Source organism: Pygoscelis adeliae, unplaced genomic scaffold, assembly GCF_000699105.1.
Source record: "Pygoscelis adeliae isolate BGI_AS28 unplaced genomic scaffold, ASM69910v1 Scaffold21, whole genome shotgun sequence".
Classification (NCBI taxonomy): Eukaryota; Metazoa; Chordata; class Aves; order Sphenisciformes; family Spheniscidae; genus Pygoscelis; species Pygoscelis adeliae.
The window spans coordinates 9,405,817-9,427,217 of record NW_008824243.1 but is presented as its reverse complement, the minus strand read 5'-3'; the positions used below and the strand labels follow the sequence as shown (position 1 = coordinate 9,427,217).

Below are 21,401 nucleotides of genomic sequence, written 5' to 3'. Positions count from 1 at the left end.
GCTGCTTTGGGGCTTCCCACAGGCCTCTGCTAATGACTCACCGCTCCTGCTCGGCTCTAATTAGGCTCCTGTCTAATTAGGCTCACTGGAAACATGCGGCTGGTGAGAAGCAGCTCTTTGGTGAAAGGAAAGAGCGTCTGGAGACGCCGAGTGCCGGAGGGAGAGATGCCAGGCTGCGGCAAGAGGTCAGGGGGTATCGGGAGCTGCCAGCTGCACTACATCTGTGCGAGGGATGGACCGTATAGAAAGGAGAGAGCAAAGGGACTTTAAACAAGCCCCCCCGGGGACCCTCCTGGGGCTCAGCCCTGCCCCGTCGGGGAGCAGGAAACAAACCTCAGCTCCATCCCGCTGGGGACGCCTGGCTGAGGCGCCGGGATGTCCTCCAGCCAAGAGCGAAGGTTGCTATTTATAGCCTCGTTGAACAAGTTATCGACATGCAAAAGGAGCCCCAAGATGCAGGGAGAGCGGGACAGGGCTGTGCAGGCAGCAGGGTGGGGGGAGCTGGTCCCGAACCTGCAGCATCCTCCCCTCAGCCACCTTGGAACGGAGGAGCAGGAGAGCAGGCTCTGGAGCAAAGCCTTGTTCGGGGGGTATTTCATGAGGTGTGAAGATGGCTTTTTTGGGGGCATGAGGGGCACCCATTGAGTCTACCCATCCCTGTGAGGGCTGGGGACGCTTACTCGTATGGGCTCTCGTATCAGTTGCTAGTGTCAAATATTATTTTCCCCTTAATTTAAACATGTTCCAACCCCAAACAAATAAATGCATTTGCAGTATTTAACATCCCTCTAACTAATTGACAGAACCCAGGTGCCTTCTACAGCAAAGGTAAGTCATTCCTTTACCGTTCACCTCCTATCTGATCACAAGGCATCTCACTCACTCACTGAACTAATTAGGGTTTTGCCTTTCCTTCTCTTAATAAAACCTCCGTGAATGAGCAGCCTGTCTGCAAGCCCCAGCCCAGCTCGCACCTGTGTCCTCCCAGATCTCCAATTTCTCACCCTGGAGCCAGCGCCGGGACTGAACCCAGCAAGGGCCGGAAAGGGGAAACGCAGATAACGCGTTTAGTTAAAGGTGCCACTAAACCGTATTTCCGAAGAGCCTCTCCTGCGCCTGCCAATCCTCCTTTTAGGGTCCCATCCAAGTGTAAGGATCCTTTATGACCCCTTTTAGGTGAAGGCGCCAGTGAAAATCCAACCACATGCAGGTGACCCACCACATGGCCCCGCAGAGATCTTTTGCCCTAACCTTGGTTGCTAAGGAAAAGCCGGGCCTGGGCAAGAAACCTGGGATGCTCAGAAACACATCACTACTGCTTGGGGACCATCTAAAATAATTGACTCATGTGGTCTGGGGAGAACATCCATTTCATCATCTTAGCCGTGCTGTAATGGCTCAGAGCGTGGACTGCGGATGAATTGTGGAAAGCTGGTTTAGGATATTCAAATTGCCACACGGAGATGGCCTGGCGAGGTGGGGTCCTTCGTTGCCTCCTCTGCCAATGGCAATTTGCATTGCATGCCCAGGCTCCCCTCTGCCCTATGGAAACAGGGGTGGTTTTGTTTGCAATGTGCAGGACCAGAGAAGCTCACGCTGCCTGGTTTGCTCTGCACCCCGGCCTTTCCCTGGCAGGAGCTTGATTCAGCAAGAACTTGGTTTTCTACACGTGATTTGTCATCAGTAAATATGCTCTTCCTCCTCCCGCGACCAATGCCCGTTGCATGGCAGCAGCCTGGTGAACCAGCGCTGCCAGCAGCAGCATCTCGCACTGCCAGCAGCAGCAGCCGCCGTTATTCTACCGCAGCAATGCAAAGGCTTGGGGTAACCCAAGTGGTGCTTTTGTCGGGCATCCAGGTTGCAGAGCCAAGAGGGGCCACGGGAAAACGTGCTCTTTGAACACTATACACAGGAGCCGACGGTTCGGCGAAAGCTTTTATTCGCTTCGGTAAATAGGCGAGCTGGGACAAATGGGAATGCAAATAAAATGAGGACTACTGAATAGCCGTTGAGATAAACGAGCTCTTTCATCTCCTGTCTCACACCCGGGGAGCTGCCAGTCTTGGACCAAGTGCTGCGTGACAGGGCGTAGGTTTGGGTTCATTGACACGATTCAGGTTTGTAGAACAGCACGTGCAACACAGACGTGAAGATGGGGAAAAATACACGCAGCGCACTGCTGGCTAACGGGGCACAGGAAGGTGGATTGGCATTTCCTAACGCCTGTTAAGAAACAACCCAACACCGCCAAGCAATGTTCATGTCGATGACCTGAAGGCTTTGATCAATACATCTGATTCTCCTCAAGCATCCTCTCTCCTTCCCTATCTCACCTCTGAAGACAAGTGAAATAATAGGTGGAAATGAAGCAATTCCTCTGCCTCAACATCCATACGCAGAGGATGAAGGGTGCAGGTCTCCCTGCTCCTCCCGCCTGGGGAGAGGATGCTCGAGTCCCATGCAGGACTAGCGGTACAGGGGCAGCCGTGATTGCTTTTCCAGGTAAAGGAAAATGATGGTGGAGAAACTCCGGCCGTCGTCGTCCTCTGTGCCAGCTCCTCATCGCGCTGCGGAGCAAACTCCGCTTCGTGTCTGTACTTTTGGCACCCTCTTCTGCCTGGACCGATGCCTGCAGGCAGTGGGAACACGACGTACCTTCACCTCCCCAGGCGAGAGGAATGACCCGGACGCCGGCTACAGCGTTTCTGCTGGGCCTCCTCTTGCGGGGGACGTGGAAACAGGTAAAGCACACCGCAGCCTGGGTGCAAACATCCCGCCTCCTCTCCCATCCCCGCCCCCGTGATGAGACATGGCATCTCTAGTTCTCTCAGCCAAATGAGATCAAACCCCCTGTGGCTAGGGTTTGCCGGAGACGCAGAGCTAGTTCAGTGGGTTACAGAAACTCTGTGCCGTAAGACGGCACATGCAGCCACCAGACTGCCATTTATCTCAGCTTATGGAGCTGAAGTGGCTGAGATAACGGCTGCGACACTTCCTCTTCTTGTAAAAACATGAAAAGCCCTGTGTGTGCGGGGGGAAAAAAAACCCCAAGGAGCTGAACATCGTTATGGCCATATGCCCTTCAGCAAAATGCAAATCTTCCACGAGAAGGAAAGTCAGTTAAAGAGTCCAATGGGTGCAGACTGCATCCAGGTGATAAAAGCAATGCAAACAGTTGATTACAGGTAGGGTTACGTCTGTTCATTCAGCCTCGGTGCAACAAAGTCAACAGCAGAAACACCAAAGGTGTGGAAATGAATCGGGCAGAAAACTCAGACTTAAAATCAAATTTATTTAGAGGAAAAATGACTTTACAAGAGGTTGATGCTGATAACTAAAAAGGAAGATAAATAAAAGCTTGTTACAAAACCTAATGGTTTCTGGCAAGTTACAGAAAAACTGAAGAATTTTACAGTCAATAACCTGCTCACTTTTTACATAATTACAAATTAACATACAGCAATTAGGTTTTACCCTCTTTTTTAAAAACTCTTTTTTTCAACTTTTTTTTTTAAACTTTTTTTTTTAACAGGTTCAACATGAAAATGCAAAACATTTTTTTTTTTTTTTTTTTTTTAAGAAACAAACCAAAAGCAGAGGTATATCAGGTTATTATAATACACCTCCTCAACGCTCTGGGAATTACTTAAGTGCATTCCATATTAGTACAAAAGAAACACCAGGCTAAACTTTAACCATAGGCGAACTGAACTGGAGAGAGGTGTTTTTTTTTTTTTTGAGTCAGTGTTTAATATCAATAAAGAAAATAGTAAAATACTTTAGAGCATGGAAAGGATGGATACCTACAGACAGCTTAAATACATACGAAGCTCACAGCTGTATGCAAAGCAGTGAATGTTATCCTGTTCCCCCCTCCCCCCAAGCAACGGAAGCTGAATATATTTGGGCAAAGCGTCAGTGTCAGTGAAATGCGTGTGGAAAGAAAGGGCACGGAGCCCTGAAAACGCAGGTGGGAAGGGAGCCAGCGTTACGCTTCCCATCACTCAAGAGCACGAGGTCTACGAGATTAAGCCAGTTCAGCTCGCCTATCTTTAAAACTTAGCTGCATCACCGGATCAGAATCATTGATCACTGCCCTTTCTGACAAAAGAAGCAAGAGCTATGAGCAGCAGGGGAGGTTTTTTTATTTAAAAGGGTGCCTTAAATTATGTTCAATTCCCAAACCTGGCCAGCAGGCAGAATAATTTCCAGAGTTCTGGTTAACAAGGAATGTTTTGTGGGATTTTAGCAGATACTCTCCTGTGCCCCCTGCCCAGTCCTCCCTTGCCCCGTGCCACAGATATACTAGACAGCTTCCTTGGGATTTGGCACTTGATGAAGCTCTTCTGACTCCGTGGCATTTGGAAGGACTAGATTTGGGTGTTTCAGCAACAGCTTTGAGATATCCTAGTGCCTCAAGGAAGGTGCAAAGATGATCGGACCCTATGGATGCTCGTGCCTTTGAAAGGCAGTACAAATCCGCACAAGCTAATGGCATTACTGCGCTTCTCAGCAGTGGTCAAACTTCAAGAGTGAAAAGAGCCCACCCTCAGCGGTGGTGAGAGCTCCTGCCCCAGGGATGGCACCTGGGAGGTCTCCCAGTGGCCTGGACAGTAAATAACTTAGTGCACGGAAAGGGCCTCACTTCGCTTATTTGGTTGTATCCCCCCAACACCTCCTTTGCTCTGGGTTTCCCCAAGGAAAAGGAGGTGGAGGGCAAACCGCTGGCGGGACAGCTTCCCTACCGGCAGCAGCACCCGCTGTGAGGAAGGTGATGGTGACGCCGGCATGGGCTCTGCCGGGGGATATACCTGAGCCATCAGAAGCCAGTTCCTCTGGTCCTGCCACTCACCCTGTCTGCAGTGGGACTGTAGTCAGATTCACACCCACTTTAGTCTAAAAATAATACAAAAAGCTGGCCCTTCCTCCCCTCCCGGGGTAAAGCCAAACCAAACCAGGAATATGCCTACTTGCAGCTCAGATTTTGCTGGGGATGCAGTGGGGGGAACAATGGCAAAGCTGATTGTCTCCACGTAACCAAAATGAAAAGGGACAAGACCAGTTCCATTTAAAGTGCTTTATGGCATCAAACTGACACCAAGTTACATGTTGAGATGATCACTTCACTTAAAAGAAGCTAAGGCCAACCCCACACAACTCCATCGAGTCTCACATCATTTGCTACAGCTACTCTCTTATCGCCGGGGTATTCTGGCACGCCCAGCTAACACTGACCACTTCTGTACTTCATCTGAGCCTGCGCTCCCAATTCCCCGGTCATTGAAACCCCTTCTCTTGGGCGGTGATAAAGACCAGGCTAAGAAAAGCCCAAGAAAAGAAAGTCTGACTTTTCCCCTCCATGAAACACTAGCAAAAAAAGCTCTGAGAGCCCTTGCAGGGTCCTCTTCTCCCTCCAACAATACGGGCTTTGCACAGACATTTTTGAACCTGCTGTGTGTCCCAGGAACCCAATGCAAAACGGGGTGGTTTGGGTGCTCCAAATGGGATCAAGGGACCGGCTCTGGGAACCAGACACAGCATCAGGCTGGGCTGAAGAAGTAACACGCTTTCAACAACTGCAGGATGGATGCCAGGTGTGGAACTGGAGCAAATGCAATTTTAAGGCCAGGAAGAGGAAAGACTTTAAAGCTGGGACCGTACTCTAGCAGACAACCCTAGGCAACCTGCAGGGATCAGAACGGGAATCCGACTCTGGGAACCTATGCCAAGCCTTTCCAAAGAAAACCCGAGAGGGGGAAAAATAAAAGGCTAAAGAGATAAAAACAAGCCCTCACTTTCCTAAAGGTGAAAGAAGGAGGAAGCAGTGCGGGAGTAAAGGCTTCATTCCAAAAAAGTGAATCATGCAGTAACATACATCCTCCAGGGACAAAGGTCTGTCCACCAGAATTTAAGACACAAACAGCCTTGATACACTGACTAGCAATACTGCGTATTTCTGATTCACGCCCGTGGTTTCTTTGACAAGGAACCGTGGGAACCTTTGGAGATGGCTTAGCAAATACTATTTTCACTTAGGGCACTGAATGTTCTTTTTGATTTGCACAGGTCAGAAGACATGGTCAAGCCAGGCAGGGACTCAGCCCTGCTGCCCTGGGTCACGCGTCTCCCTTTTGATGCCCTTCTCGGAGCCATGGGACACTCCCGTGTCGCGAATTCCAGATGTGTTGGGACTGGGAAAAAGACAGAGGGATGAAAAGAAAAGCTCATACTGGCAAAAGCTATTACAGACCGAGGGGAACTTTCAGAAATACCAGGGACCTGATCTCTGTTTACACAACAGTAAATGAGCCATGCACTGCTTTGGTTTCCAAAAATTTCAGCTTGGCACATTCATTTTTGCAGATGTATTAACAGCAGGGCAGAAGTTGTTTTCTAAAATTGGTGGTTTTCTTATGAAAAAGGTAACACCACAACACCAGCACATGCCTCCTTCAGCTCCTTTCAGGTTCAGGAGAGATGCCTGTATCTCCCTGGAGAAGCGACCGGACCCTCACATCACTGCAAGATGCTCCATGTTTTGCTTTTTCCTTTGCCTCCTAGAGGTATGAGAAAATCTAAACAAAATATTTAAACAAGGAAACTAACTGATAGGAGGAGGCTTGTCTGAAGCCACTGCTTCTTTTTCCAGATTTTTTTTGGCCCAAAGATGCTCTGCCTTAAAGAAAGCTCTCAGTTGAAATTGTGTAACTCTGGGCATGGCATGGGCTGCTAAGCAGCACTGCCCAAACCCTGAGTTTTGTAGGAACCAGGGAGATAAGAACATTTGGTTTACCAATCTCTTGGTAAGGAGGAAAAAAAAAAAAGAAAAAAAAAAAGAAAAAAAAAGGAAAGAAAAAACCCAAACCACCTCTCAAACCCCCAAACAAAAGCAAAAGTAAAAAGAAATAAAAAAATAAAACCAAGTAAACTTCTTTTAAAAAAAGAACTCTTTCAAATAAACAGAAAGATAAATATTTTTTGCAAGCCCTGCTTGCAATTAAGAACAAGCACCAAATAATATTAAAAAAGGAAAAATAAAAATAAATCTCAAACCTTTTTCCTTTCTTTTTTTTTTTTTTTTTTTTTTTGAGTCTTAATAAATTAGAGAGCTTCAAAAGCAAGCAGGCGGTTTAGGATTCCTGCACTGACCAAGACAGCCCAGTCTAAGCATCCACCTCACCATCAATGCTGCTGATACTCATCAGCACCGAACTCTGAAAACTGCTGCGGGCTACTAGCTTGTGAGAAGCCAGAGAGCAAACTGAAATCAAACAATAGTGCAAGAAGAAAAATATTTTGTTTTTGTTTTTGTTTTTTTTTTTAAGAAAAACTGGTAGGAAAGGAAATGCACCTGACAGCTTCAAACTCTGAGCAAACCCTTGAGCTATTTTGAAGCTGATAGTGTCTCGTAACCATTTACAAATCCGCTCGGGCAATTCCCCTGGGAGGGTTTGGAAGAACAATAATTTTGGAAAAAAGTTTGGCTTGCTGCATTTCTTTTCCCCCGCTGAACACATCCCTGTATTCAACAGGTCTACAAACACCTCACAGTCGGCATAGCGAGAGCCACCCTCAGACCTTCCCCTTCTGCCGATGGCAACACGGGGTCACACGGACACTTTCACCCTAGAGCCCACGGCGATGGAAACGGACCTGCCACGCTGGACCTTTGGACCTGTCCCACAGCGTTTCTGTCCACGAGAGCGTTATCATCTCCCCAGAAACGGTTAATAAGTGCACGGTACTGTATAGGCATAGGAACTAGGAGCCGCCTCTTTGGAGTTCGCTCTGCTCACAGCGCTCAGTCCCCTGACCTGCGGCATCTCGCTGAAGTGCTCTGAAATTGCTGTTGTCTCATTCTGCCTTAGAAAGGAGCAAGGGAAGCTGACAAAATCCAGAGAAACAGAAGCCCAACATTAACACAAAAAGTAGGGGAAGAAAAATACAAATAACAGAACAAAGGTCCCTAAAAGCAGATTTTCAGCCATCTCTCCAGTAAATCATCAGGCTTGTAATGAAGGGATGTCAAATGCAACTGGAGAACTATATTCTGGCAAAAAAAAAAAATCTTTACTTAGGGGATGGGAAGGAGTGAGCTGGAGCTCAGAGATTGTGTAACAAAATGTTGCTTAGAGTTGTTCCCACTTGAACGCTGTTTGTTCTGGCTCCCTGGGGTTGCCTTACAAGTCTACCGAATTTCTCTTTTCTGCATCATTTTAAATATACCCAAAGATGTTCTGCTTGATTCTGGAAACAGTTTGACATTTAAATCCTCTGCCCCATGGAAATCTTTCGGAATTGCTTTAAATTTTATTTTTTTCCTCTGAATCTTTGTTTTGAATGCTGTTACTGCTTCCTGGTGTAAGGTACCTTTCTGAAACCAAACAGTCCATATACCATGAGCACAAAAGGGGCGTGCAAGTCAACGGTGTTACAATCGGAGCAGTAAGGGCAAGATATTTAATATCTACACGCTCCCTGAAAGTCATCAGGTATCATCTATCCCCATGGGCCGAGCTAAGCTTGGCTGTACAGACTGTAAGCATATCCCAGTGGATACATAGATACATATATGTATATATACAGTATATCTATATATGCCAGTGTGTACGCACCATTTGTTGAGTCCTAATCTTTTGCTAAATGCTTGGTTTTGGTTACGTTCCCCAGAAAAGGGGAATTTGAAGGCACAGACCCCTTAAGGCTATGTTCTCTCATCCTTTAGCAGTAAGGAGAGACCGAAAACATCTATCCCGATCCATTTAACCCAAGGGTTGCACAGAGGGATGGTACTATTTGCCGTGCAGTCAGCCTCTGTGGTGTGAATTCACGCAAAACCACAGGAGAGAGGCCCTTTCCCACCACTTAACAGACTTCATGACATGTTTTATTTAAAACCTCCAGATGCTTGTCAGATGCAGGCACCAACAGCGTGCTGTGGAGCGGGCAGGGAGATGTCCGCTGTACCAATGCCAAGAGTGACCGATGGAACCGTCTGTGCTCAGCAGAAGATCTCCTCACCCTCTGGAGGTGCTTCTGATGAGTGAGAATCTGCAGCACAAGAAAACAGGTGGGAATCACTATGGGAATACAGGAATACAGCAGGCAGAGCGGGACTCCACGCACATGGAAACCCCGCTGTCTGCCCAATCCACCGGGCATCTTAAAAGCTGTCCAGTTCCCTGATGAGGTACCATGAAATTACATCTCATAATTGCTGAGCTTTCCTGTGCACAAGTTGGAAAACATCAGTGAGTTAATATGGATAAGCCGGTCATCTGAAGGCATGAGATCAAATTTCATGTGGGTCAGAGGTTCGAGGTGCAGAACCGAGTCCTAAGGGGATGCAAAACTACCAGAGAAAAAAACTGCATGGCTTTTTTTCAGATCAAGAGACAAGATAGACCAGCTCAAGGGAAGGGAGAGGCCACCAGAAGGGTTGCGGGTATCACTTCCAAACTACAGCAGAGGTAAAGCAGAGAGCAATGCCACAGGGGCTGCAACAGGCAGAAGCATCCCAGCAGCAGCTCCTGAAAGCACATACACTGAAGCAGGACATTTTCTTTCTCGAATCAGAGCAAGCTGAAAAATACAGGGAGAATCCAGCCCGTGGAGTCTGCTCAGGATAGGATGGGGAAGGGAAGGCGCAGGGAGCAGAGTGTGTCCCTCTGACAACCTCAGGGGCTGCAGAACAGGCAGAAAAGCCCACAGAGAAAATCACTTCAAGCTGGGAACTCCACTCATCACAGCTGATCTTCTCCATCCCTCAAATGTTATCATCCACATTCAAGGCTAGATTTCGTGGCTTCCACAAGTTTGCTGGCTGGAGGGAAAAGCCAGCTCACCGAACTGGAAAAAACACCTATGACCTCCCCTGACACTCACCAGACTGTTGGGAGCGATGTCCCCTGCCCTTTTTCTTCTTTTCCTTCTTCTCCTTTGGTTTGGCTAAACTGAAGAGTCGGGTAGGCATCTGGGGCTGTTCCTCAGCCGCCTTGTTAGTCTGGTTTGTTGTGCTAAGCAAATGGAAAGTGCTTTTCTCTTTGTGTGTCCTTGAAAGACTGTTCCTTTTGGGGGAGACAGACAGTTCTGCATCAAAGTGCCCTTGTTTAGGAAGGGAAGGGCTCTTCTGCTTGGAGGAGTCATCGATGCTGGACTGGGAGGGGACTCTTGCAAGTTTCTCATGTAGATTTGAAACCTATTAAAGGAAAAGAAAATTGTTTCATTAGGGCATGAAAGAGGCTAGTAGAGAACCTGGATTGGAAAAGCGTGTTCCAGACCACTGACAGAGACAGGGGTTATTCTTGTGAACATCCAGCCCATTCACCAGCTAAAAAGTGCTCCCCATCCAGGCAAAGCAATGAGAGAAGGCGGCCTTGCCGTTTAAGATGAAGAAACGAGGCACGTGAAGAGTAACACTCCAGTATCTTTTGCTCCTACATGTACTATGCTATGTATCAACAAGCCAAGGGCAAATATTCTCTAAGATCTCGATACCAAGACTCACCCTACATCGTTCGTGCACACAGATGGTGGCAGAAGGCCAAGGAGAAGCATGCCTCTCCGGCAGGAGAACACCAGCACACAGCACCGGAGCGGCACGTGTCAAAGGAAGCCTTCCCAAGCAAAAGATGAAAGCAAAAACATTTTTCCTGATTTTTTTTTTTTTCCTAACAGCTGGCTCAGGATGTAATTGAGCCCGCACATTCAAAGGGAAGATCAAAACAACAGCTCAACAAAGCCTCACTGAACCCTCTATTAATAGGTCTGAAATGTCAGTAAGACACCTGCCTCGAAAAGGTGCTTCCTTCTCCCGATCCCCCAGGCCTTGCAGTTTTTTTACCTCTCAGCCTCTCCCACAGCACCCATACCCTTCGCATGTCTACATGTGCTCGATGCTGGAACAGCTTCACTGTGTGCTCGGAAAACTTCTGGCCTGATCAGGAACCGGGGTGGGAGGGAGGGAGCCCTCCTCTGATGATTTGCTTTTCAGAGCTCACTGCTGAGCTCCGCAATTAGTCCATTCAGGCACCCAAAATCATTTCCATTCCGCAATCCAACACTTATAAACTAATTTTGCTACAGCTCTAAGCAAATTACATTCAGAATTAGTGAGTTACAAACAAACAAACGATCAACAACAGGCTTAAGGTTCCAATTCAGCCCGTTTTGTCAACAGATGCTTGTTCTCCTCCTTTTATAACTGCTGCACAGTTATAAAAAAATAAACCCCAGCTTGCTGAAAAATGCACAGAGCAGGATCTGCGTGTGGGCTTTGCTTTCTGGTTGTGGGCAGCCACACATCAGAAGCCTTTTGCAGCAGAGCCGGGGACCTTTGCCCACTGAGCCATGACCAGACTGCAGGTGCCCAGTCTCTTTAGGACAGGGACAACGCCCATCTCTTTGCTAGATATCAAGAATGCTTTTGGAGCTGGATGTAAGCTTACAAACAGCCTTCCTCTGCAGTTATCAGCCTCGCAAATGGCTTTCATGACAGCTGGAGGATGCAGGTAACCCACAACACTCAGGCTTTTTCTGAGAAGGACGTCTCATCTGCCTGACCGCTCCCCAGAGCTCAGCCCCCATGGGGTGAAGGCCAATGTCAAAGGCAGCATCAACCTCCTGGGATTGCCTAGGACACCTTCTCTGCAAGCCGGTCACCTCTGCTCTGCTGTCTGCCAACACACAGCACAGGGAAACAGGCAGAGCTCAGGCTGTTGTAACCACCTACTGCTCAGGACTGTCCAGGCATCCTGAATACACCATGTTGCATCAACACTGGCAATGCCTCAGCAGCTCTGGAGGTACAAGAAACGCAGTCCTGCACATCACGTGCAAGGAAAGAGCCAGTTCTAAATACCAGGCCCCACATGTCTAGGGCTGGGCTGGCATCAATCTATCACTGCTGGCATGCAGTTGGCGTAGGAGCCGGCCAAGAGCTCCCTGCAGGGCACGGCTTCCCCAGCAGCCTGGCTGTTGGCATCATTTACCTGGTTGTGGTCAGGCTCTTGCCGCATTTGAGCTAATCGCTCCACGTCTTGCTTGAACTGCGCCTTCTCCCTCTCCAGCTGCTTCTGCGCCGTGCGAAGTCTCTCCAGGTCAAGCTGGTACGAGGCCTTCTTCACCTGTAGCTCCTCTCGCTCCCGCTCAAGATCCTGCCACCCTCTCTGGACCTGCTCTTCTCGCTGGGCCAGGTGGGCCTCCTGCTCTGCCAGCTCCTTCTCTCGGACTTCCCACTCCTTCTCTCTCCTCCTCCTCTCCTCCTGGTGCTGTGTCTGCTGCTTCTTCAGGTTGGCCAACTCCTGGCGCTGCTTCTCCAGGTTGCGCTGTTTCTCCTGCTCCAGCAGTGAGGTCGGCCGGAAGAAGCTTCGGGTCAGAGCCCTCTCACTCAGAGCCAGCTTCTGGTCCTCGATGTAGGTGTCCTGCTGCAGCACGACGCCCTAGGAGAGAGGGGACACAAATCACTGCAGCGCCCTCTCCACGGAGACAGGTTCCATCCCTGAAAACCTCAGGGTGCCATATTGAACCCCTTCTTCTCCCACCAAATTCACAGCTCAGCACTGCTGCCTTACAGCTAGGCTACCAGAGGATGCCGGCAGAGCATCTCCTTCAGCAGCTTCCCAAATTCAGGCAAGCACTGGTTCACTTAGGCAGCAGCTCATTCCTACGACCTGCCAGCACGCTGCCTGCAAGCTGGCCGCGGGGTATTCAGCCGCGCAGGGATGTGACACGCAAAGGGGAAGGGGAGATGGGGGGTGAAGCGCGAGTGGCTGTTACCGGCTGGCGGGACGCACAGTTCAGGCAAGCAGCATGCAAAAGTGGGATGAATGGCCAAGCCTACCTGCAAAGCACTGAGCAGCTTATGGAGGCTGGTAATGGTTTGGAGGACCTGCTGCGAGAAAACAAAAGCGTTGGTATTAGACCTCACTGGGTGCCAGGGTATGCGTAAAGCACCCTCCTTTTCCACTGTGACCCACCGGTGGGTCTGACAAGCTGTATGGCCATCCCTCTATACCTTCATTTTTCTCACTCTTCATTTGCAATGACTGCATCATCCCCCTGTACACAAATACATCCCTTGGACATCTCTCAGAGGTGCCTGGCATCATCTTCCTCACTTTCCTAGCCATCAGTGCAGCAGGGGAGGAAACGTCTGCAGAAGCACCAAATGGCACAGACCTCATGGGAACTCTCGTGCCGTCTCTGCAAACCATTTCCCACAGCATCAGCTTGCTCAAGAACAAGCAGAGCAATTGGGATGAAACCCAGCAGTTCACTAAAAAATTTCAGGGGAAGAACTTCAAGGGGTGAAAAAAAGAAGAAATCTTAAAATGAATGTGGACTAGATGTACTCTTCCACCCCTGGCTGACCCATACAAGTCCCACTGTCATTAGACAAAAAAACTGCAATACAGCAGGCACACGAGTACAGCAGGTGTGTTCATGGAGGCTCTCTGAAAATACAGGTAAATGCAAACACCTCGTGCGTCAATACAGAGAAAGCTACTTTGGAGTGATGCCCTATCCCTAAATATATTTTTAGCCTAGCTAAAAATTTCTCTGAATCTCTCATATCTTACAATTACTTTTAAGAAGAAGGAAAAACACCGCAGTATTTGCAATAGTGGTGTGATAGCCGGCGTTAAGAGAACTGCTTCTCATTCTGCCATTAATGCTAATTGGGAGTTACGAATGTGTATCAAAGGGAGAATAGAAATCTAATTGCCCCAATTCACTGCACCTGCAACATAAAATTAAACTCCCTCTGTCTGCAGATGCACAATAAATACAGCCCTGTGCATCCTAGTGGTAATTAACCCTTGCTGCCTATAATCAGCACATATCATCCTGCCGGCAAGCAGATGACAATCAGTGAATTCCCTGTCTGAACATCCAAGGTTAAACAAATAAATAACATAGTGGGTTCGGCTTAATGTATTTAAAAGTCTACATGCGCTTCAACAAATGAAATGTATTTTCTTCTACATTAACACCTATTGAGACAAATTCACTTGCCACTTAAATGAAGGAAACAGCTGAGCAACGGAATCAATTCTTACCTCGTTATTCCTTTTCAACATGAACATCAGATTAGCATTTCCACCCTATGAGAAGATCACAGATTTAATATGAGGACAAATGAGAAATCACAGCAAATGTGTTCTGAAGCTGAACTAATGACAGACACATTAAACCCCCCCCTCCATCTTCCATTCTGGGAGAATTCATGCATGTTTCGTCGGCAAATTAAAATCATATAAAATAAAATGTTAATTAGGTATCATTTTGTAGTTATATGATGGATCGATCCACAGCAAGAATAGGTACAAGGTTATAGCTGACCTTATCATTTCAATAACAATGCATAATTAAACACATGCTTTAGCTGATCTGCAGACAGATGGCAGATAACCTGTGCCACAAAGGAATACTACTGATTTGCAATGGTTTTCAAGTCAGGATTTTAGCTACATACAGCAAAGCAGTTTTGGCTGCATACTTCCAATTTTACTTTATTTTTAACTTACTAGGATACATTTAATTGTCAAGAAATTCAGGCATTTTCAAGACTTGAACTGTCACTCTTTTGAAATCTGAACTCAGTGGCAGCAGACAGATAAACCAAGTGATACCTTCTTTAAAATGCTGTCCGACTCTGTTCTCCGAAGGTCCTGAGCATCGTCACCTTCGTCTTTCGCTCCACCTAAAGGAAGAAGCCATCATTGACACTGGTTATTCAACATTTTAAGCCATAGATGAACTTGCTGATGTCTGAGAAACTTAATACAGGAAACTCAGATGTTTCACAAAAGGGGACACAGAGCTCTTGACGCTAACTAAATGCATTTGCTCCCTACGTATACAGAACACGTCAGCACCACCAGAAAAAGTGGATCTGAATTCAGATTAGGATTGACTTTGGTTTCAGACAACGTGCTGATAAATTCGGCACACTCCTATTAACTGGTGCTCTGTCTAGCCCCCGCACTGCTGTCTACTACCAAGGAATACTTGCTGAGAAGACGTGAGGCAGAATAAGAGCAGATGGACAACAATAACAGTATCATATCAGGGTATATTATTGCAGGTACAGTTTCAATGCCTCTCTTGTGCAAGTGCAATTTACAGCTGGGTCAGATACTGCTGCGCAATACCCTGTGTAATTTTATGCAAACAATTTATCCTTAACCTTAGTTATCAGAAACCTGTATCTTCAAAGCGACACTGGACTTCTCTTTCTAACTTCCCCCTGGCTGGCTCCTATTAGTGCTCCTGAGCAGGACTGAACTGACCCCTGTGGGGCCAGGAGAGCTGCAACCCTCCACCTGTGCCACCCTCCTGCTCCTGGGTGGCGAAGGAGTTGCACGGCTCTTCGGTCCTCTAGCTCTCGCCAAGACTCTTGTACTCCCCTTGCCAGCTGAGATGCAGCCCATGGGGAAAACCCACACCTGCAGTGGTAACCTCTCTACTGCCACTCTTCTAGTGATAAACAACTTTCATACACCTGTATCTGCAGCAACGTGAAGGACACTGTACCTAGTGCAAAGGCCCTCACCTCCCACCACCCCCCAGGCAGGCTTTGCTATTAAAGGCTGACCCTCAAGTCCTCCTAACAGACCTTCTCTCCTGCGCCACGTCCTGGGACCTTCCACCCCTTTGCAGGAGGAAACACCTCCCTTCTGCTTTGCTGGAGGGGAGAACGAAGTGGAGTCAGATTATTGGGAGCCTTGCCCAAGGTTGCACAGGTTGCGAACAGAAGAACTGGAGATGAAAGCCAGGTTTCATGCCTCCCGGCCTCCAGCTGAACAAACAGGCCCTGCATCCTTTTCCCAAATTCTCCCAAGACCCTGCAACTATTGAATTTCAATCTAATTCAAAAAAGGACATTTCTACAGCAAACCTAGAGCTGCGCAATGAACAGCCTGAGGTTGTCCCATTCATCGCTGCAACAGAGAGAGGCACAACCCTAAACAAACCCCTCCAGTGTGAATATATTTGTCATTATAATGACAAGGCCTGTGGAAGGCTTTGCAGCTTTCCAACAGAGCTGGGAAAACCTCTACATACTTCTCATGTCTGCCTGTCTAGAGCTAACACTGCTCCTTTAATGAAGAAGGTCAGACGAGGTCCAATGATCCGAATGCTGAGACAGACACTAGCGCAGCAAAACTGGCTGTACTGGGAGTATGAGTGAGACCACAGAGAAAGGAATTTGAGGACAGGGAAGTTTCTGATGACTAGGGCAAAGAAAGAGAGCATTGGGAAGCAGCCAACTATGCAGCTGAAATAAATATTCACACATTTCTTTGGGAGAGACTTAATTGCAGGAATAACGCATGCAGTTGTATGTGGAACACAAATGCATAGAGAGCAGAGCCAGGGGAGAAGGTGCTTGATTCAGCAATATCCTCATCCGTTCGCCAATGCAAGAGCACCAGGCTCCTGCTGGAAGATAAGCGAAGAGCAGAGCTGCAGATATTACAATAATAACATGAAGAATCTAATCTATTAAGAAGCCAAATGCTTTTCATGTGGCATGTAAGTAAAGAAGGAAGGATGATTTAGAGAGAGAACAGAGAGGAGTGAGGAGTTCAGATGTTTAATCCTCATGCAGCCATGGGTTCTCAGCTACCATCATTCCACCTGTACATAGGCTTTTTTTCCTAATCTGTTATTTAATCTACCAACCATTATTGGAGAGGAGTTGGGAAACCCAAATCACCAGCTGCTGGAGTCCTTCTGAAGCAACAGGATACGATGACCTGTATTATTAACAAATGCTGATGTGCACACATGTAGCTACTCACACTTGGAGGCATTCATCTGATGACTGTCAAATCCTCCAAAAGTTTCTGCCCTCCTAGGGAGAGAGATGGGGCCAACTCCTCCTTCTTGTTCCATGGCAGTACTGCTGACCTGCTGTCCGAGGGCAGTGCCCAGGCTCCTGTTCACCAGGTCTTGAAGCAGTTCAACTGATAAAAAGCAACAATATCTCTGTTAAAGACCACCTCAGGCTTCTGAGCTATTTTCATCCTTGCCTGAGCTCAGGTCAGCAATTCACATGCTTTGCTGTACTAAGAAACCATGTTTCTATGACAATGATATGAACAGTACGCATTCCCCCTGCAAAAACTCAGACTGTCTGACCATTAAACTCCAACTCCTGGAGCTCTGCACAGGCTTACACCTCCCTCTCTTCCTCCAGGCAACCCTGGTGTGCTCTGACAACAGCATTTAGTAATTTTTAGCCTCTCCAAAAAATCACACCGGTGAGTTGCCTGAGTTTCCATCTGCCCTTGCCTTTATCAACAGACTTGCTTGTCCCCTGCAGGCACCACAAGCGCCTGCTGGAACTCAAGCCTCGCTCTCACACCTTGCTGAGACTGAAGCATAGCAAAAGCCTGGATGGTCCGAATTTCCGTCAAGGATAAATCCTGTGCTGCTCCTGACCCCAGTGCAGATTCAACGCACAGTTGTTCTCTGTGCTGACTTCTTTTCTGCCCTCTTTCAACAACCATCAATATCTGCTTCCTTTCCTGATCCTCATTACCTGTCCCTGAGACAATACCGTGAGTAGCACTATCTCCTTATCTATGCTGTTATCCTGACAAAGAGAAGACTTCCCTTGCAAAACTGGTGCTTGAGGACTGATGGCTTCACTGAAGGTGGGTCCGTTGGTTAGTGTAATTAATGTGTCACCCTGACTTGCTCACCTTCATTTATTGCAGTTTTCATAATGGCCTCTCCTTTTGGTGCCTCTTCTGTGTTGGCTCTGAAGAGCAGCCTGGAGCCCGGCATGTCCTCCTGCACAGAAATGTCTGCCATGTCCCTGAAGATCTTGGCCTTCTCCTCCAGCAAGAGGAGGATCTGCTTATCCTTCTGCTGAAGTTGTTCTGTGGGGGTGAACAGAAAACAGAGATGAAGACAGAAAATAAAAGCTTCGGCAAGGAAACTGAGCGATTCCTGAGATATCAGCCCCATCTAGTGGAACCTTGATGATACAACCGTGCCCTGCGCAATCCTGCACAGCAACAGCACCCGGCAGGCTCAGAAAAAAAATAATGCGAGCAAGGTGAGGTGCAAACAAGGATTGCAATTATTTGCTGGATGCAGGATTCTCACTCCTTTGAAAAAAGTCATAGTTCGACCACAAAACCCAACACAACAACTCCTGTAAATTTTTCAAAAACCGCTCCCCAGCTCTGTCCCGGGAAGGATTTTACCTTTCAGTCCTCTCACTTTCGCATCCGACACTTTCTTTTCAAACTCAGACTCACAAGGGACTCCTTCGTCTTCATCTTTATCCCTGGACAAGAGACATGTCTCAATTACTACCAGAACATGATCATGTGCATCACCTGCCTTGCAAGAACAGCTTTGTAGCTTACATGGTGTTCATTGTGTCTTGAATAATCTGTATCCAGCCGTTACGCTCTTCTTTGGAGCTAGCATGGACTTCCACCATTTCGGGATCTTTTACACCCATACTGATCAGGAACAAACCCTTCTCTTCATGAGCCACTTCTCGTACGATCAACTTCTTCAGAGAGATCACAGTGGATTTCTGGTCCTTCAGATGGAAAGAAACTGGTGAGGAGGGTGAACAGTACTAGTTCCCAGATGCAAACTAGCACTGGAATGGTCCCAATAACCATACCGCTACCTCGCTCAGGTTGTAAACATTTTCTGAACCTATTGGCTAATTAAAAAAAATAAATCATTTTAATGGAGTCAAAGAACAGGAAAGGGCTTGCTTCCCTCCATCAGTTCTGTAGGAAAAGCAATTTCACCTTGTTCCATTTCAACAAAGAATTAATTTAAAATTGACTTTGTGGTTTTGCAAACTCTACCATATTTTGCTGTAACTCCAGCAGGCCTTTGATCTCATCTCCTCCTGTCCACACTCTCTCTGTCATTAATATCACAGTTCCTTAAACTTAGTGCAGCTTGCTAGCGCCTGCTTCACACACATTATCTTCACAGTCTCCCCCTAGGATGGAGTAACATCTTGTTTTCAAATCCCACAAAACCCCTGCTGTTCTCAGAAGCTCATAGCTGACCCCTATGATGGAGAAGACTCGTGTATAAGATGATGTTCATTGTGTGCTATGGTCTCTGTGTAATCAGCCTGCTCGGTTAGAACATCCCTTTGCTGTTGTGTCATCTGCAATGAGTCAGCCCCTTTGTGCATTTTACAGGATGCTACAACTGGGGTGATTTGGTAGCGGTTCACTAGCAGGACTTGTGGGCAAATCAGCTCCCCCTGTGTAGGGCACTGAGTCTGTGCAGATCATTGGTGGAACTGGAATAACAAATGATCAGCTTTCAAAATGTTCAGAGAGTGAAAAGGTCACAAGGTTTAGCCAGTCTAGACCATGCTCACAAGGTACAGCCACAACAGACTCCATTAGGTACTAGGTTTTCTTTAGCAGGTCAGTGTGCTAGACCTGCTAAAGAAAAGGTTAGCCCTTTTATGAGGCCTGCCTTCAAAAGCTAATGTTTTTGGTGTTGTGCATTACAAATACATTCTTCTGACATTTATTTTCAAGCTGTTCTGTTGAATTTACTGCAGTGGCATCTCACCCCCCAGGCCCCCCATAGTATTACGACATTTCCTTCTGCTAAGATTCATTTTTACAATGTTTGCATTATCCCATTGCTGCCTCCCATCCTAATCACTGCTTCAATTTGCACAAACTGAAAAGGAGTAAGTGTATCAAGCGACAGGCAGGTTTTCAAGGCCAATTATCAGCTGTGCCAAGGCACTGCAGAAAGGGGAGGTGGGGCATGAAGACATGTTTTCCTATCAAAAAGAATGGAGTCTGCTCAGCAAACGAAAATGTTATAAGCAAGAAAATGAAGTTGTTTAGCAGGCAATAGCTGGCTTCGCTGCACACATCAAGAGTCTCTCACATAGAAAAGGAAGGAAGAGAAAAGGTTGAAGCCTTACCAGTGAGGCAAAGACATACTTCTGGTCCTTCTCCTGAAGGAATACAAGCATGTCAGAGAGGAGAACAGCCTGGACTTCTGCAAAAGAAAAAGCATACCAGTGCAGTATAACCACACAACCCACCCCGAAACAGATTTCTTTTAATAACGCCAGCGCTGGGGAGAGGTAGGGCTGTTTTTGCAAATCCTGGAAGCAGGGCCAACCTCCCAGTTAGCAGGAGGAACAGGGCAGCTCCTGGAGACGCCAGGTCAGGTTAGCTCTGAGCCAACTTTGCGTTAAGCAGAGCACAACAGCACCTGGGAAACCTGCAGGATTTTCTCTCATCTGTCGGAGCAGGGGTGCTCCTTTCCAGCCACATGCTTTCTAACAGTTAGGACATGGACATAACAGTCAAAGCTAGACACGCTTACTGAATAGAAGCACTGTTTTCTCAAACAATCAATATTTTAGCCCTCGAGCAAAAATATCTGCACAGGAAGTTTTGGGTTTTATGGTTCTCTTGATGAGTGGTTTGCGGAGTGTAAATTATCGTGCAATAACAACATTTGTCAGCTGCAGTTTCTTTCCCAGGAAATACTGATTTCAGGAGCCACCACTAATTCTGCTCACAGAAAAACACAACTGTTGCCGACTCCAAGGGGAGCCGACAGAGCCTGGGTGAGATGCAGGACCTGGCTTTCTTTCATGACAGAAGGAAGCACAACATCAAGCCAACAGAGGATTTTAAATCAGAATACAGCCTTTTCCCAGAGTACACGTACAGCCTTCCAAGTCTCCTAATGACATATCATAAAGTTGCACAGCAACTGCAGAGTATAATGCTCCGCCCAGAGCCCTCAGTACAAAGAGTTTTTGTGTAATGTATTTGGGAAATCTTGTGACAGAGAGGAAGCAAACCAAAAAGTTAAATCATCCCGCGGGTAATTCCTTCCATTCTGTTTTGGGAAGACAGGATCTGTTCCAGATAAAAGAACCACGAAACTTTAATCAAAGCTGCAAAATGAACTCAAAGCTCTGGGAGGTTTGCAAAAGTCAGCATTTGACTCCGTTCTTCTCTATTGTCTGTGCACTTTGCAAGAGGGGAAATGCTAAAACCCTCTAAGAAAAGTTCTTCCTATACTTCTCTGTGCTCCATTTCAAATCCTGCAAAATAGCCCAAATGTATGAACTAGCTATTCGCTCCCTGGGCTCTGCAGCTTGTCTGCAGGACCTGCTTTCGCTGGGAGCTTGCACTCCAGACAGAGGTATGTTTATGCATTTCTATGACTTCGAAATGCAAATGCAGCCTGTACTTATCACAAGATTTCACAACAGCAGCACAACTTGCTTCATCCGCCATCTAAAGTCAACAGTAATCTCAAGTGCCTAGAAACCATCTGTAAACTTCCTGTTTCCAAAACCTCAAAATAAATCATACCCAATACGGAATTTCGTGTTATCTTGCATTCCT

General features: G+C 47.1%; 1 protein-coding gene across 1 annotated transcript in view; it reads right to left on the bottom strand.

Annotated features, from left to right (window-relative positions):
• Positions 1-7,096: 7,096 nt before the first annotated feature.
• AKAP13 (A kinase (PRKA) anchor protein 13) overlaps positions 7,097-21,401 on the bottom strand; it is a 102,070-nt gene continuing 87,765 nt past the window's right edge. The window contains exons 22-32 of the mRNA XM_009335179.1: positions 19,952-20,028; positions 18,390-18,571; positions 18,225-18,307; positions 17,715-17,894; positions 16,809-16,973; positions 14,634-14,704; positions 14,061-14,105; positions 12,842-12,892; positions 11,991-12,440; positions 9,886-10,198; positions 7,097-9,051 (exon numbers count right to left, since the gene is read on the bottom strand). Of these exons, the coding sequence (XP_009333454.1) occupies positions 9,002-9,051; positions 9,886-10,198; positions 11,991-12,440; positions 12,842-12,892; positions 14,061-14,105; positions 14,634-14,704; positions 16,809-16,973; positions 17,715-17,894; positions 18,225-18,307; positions 18,390-18,571; positions 19,952-20,028 (1,667 nt within the window). The 3' untranslated portion in view covers positions 7,097-9,001. The remainder of the gene's footprint in view (positions 9,052-9,885; positions 10,199-11,990; positions 12,441-12,841; positions 12,893-14,060; positions 14,106-14,633; positions 14,705-16,808; positions 16,974-17,714; positions 17,895-18,224; positions 18,308-18,389; positions 18,572-19,951; positions 20,029-21,401) is intronic.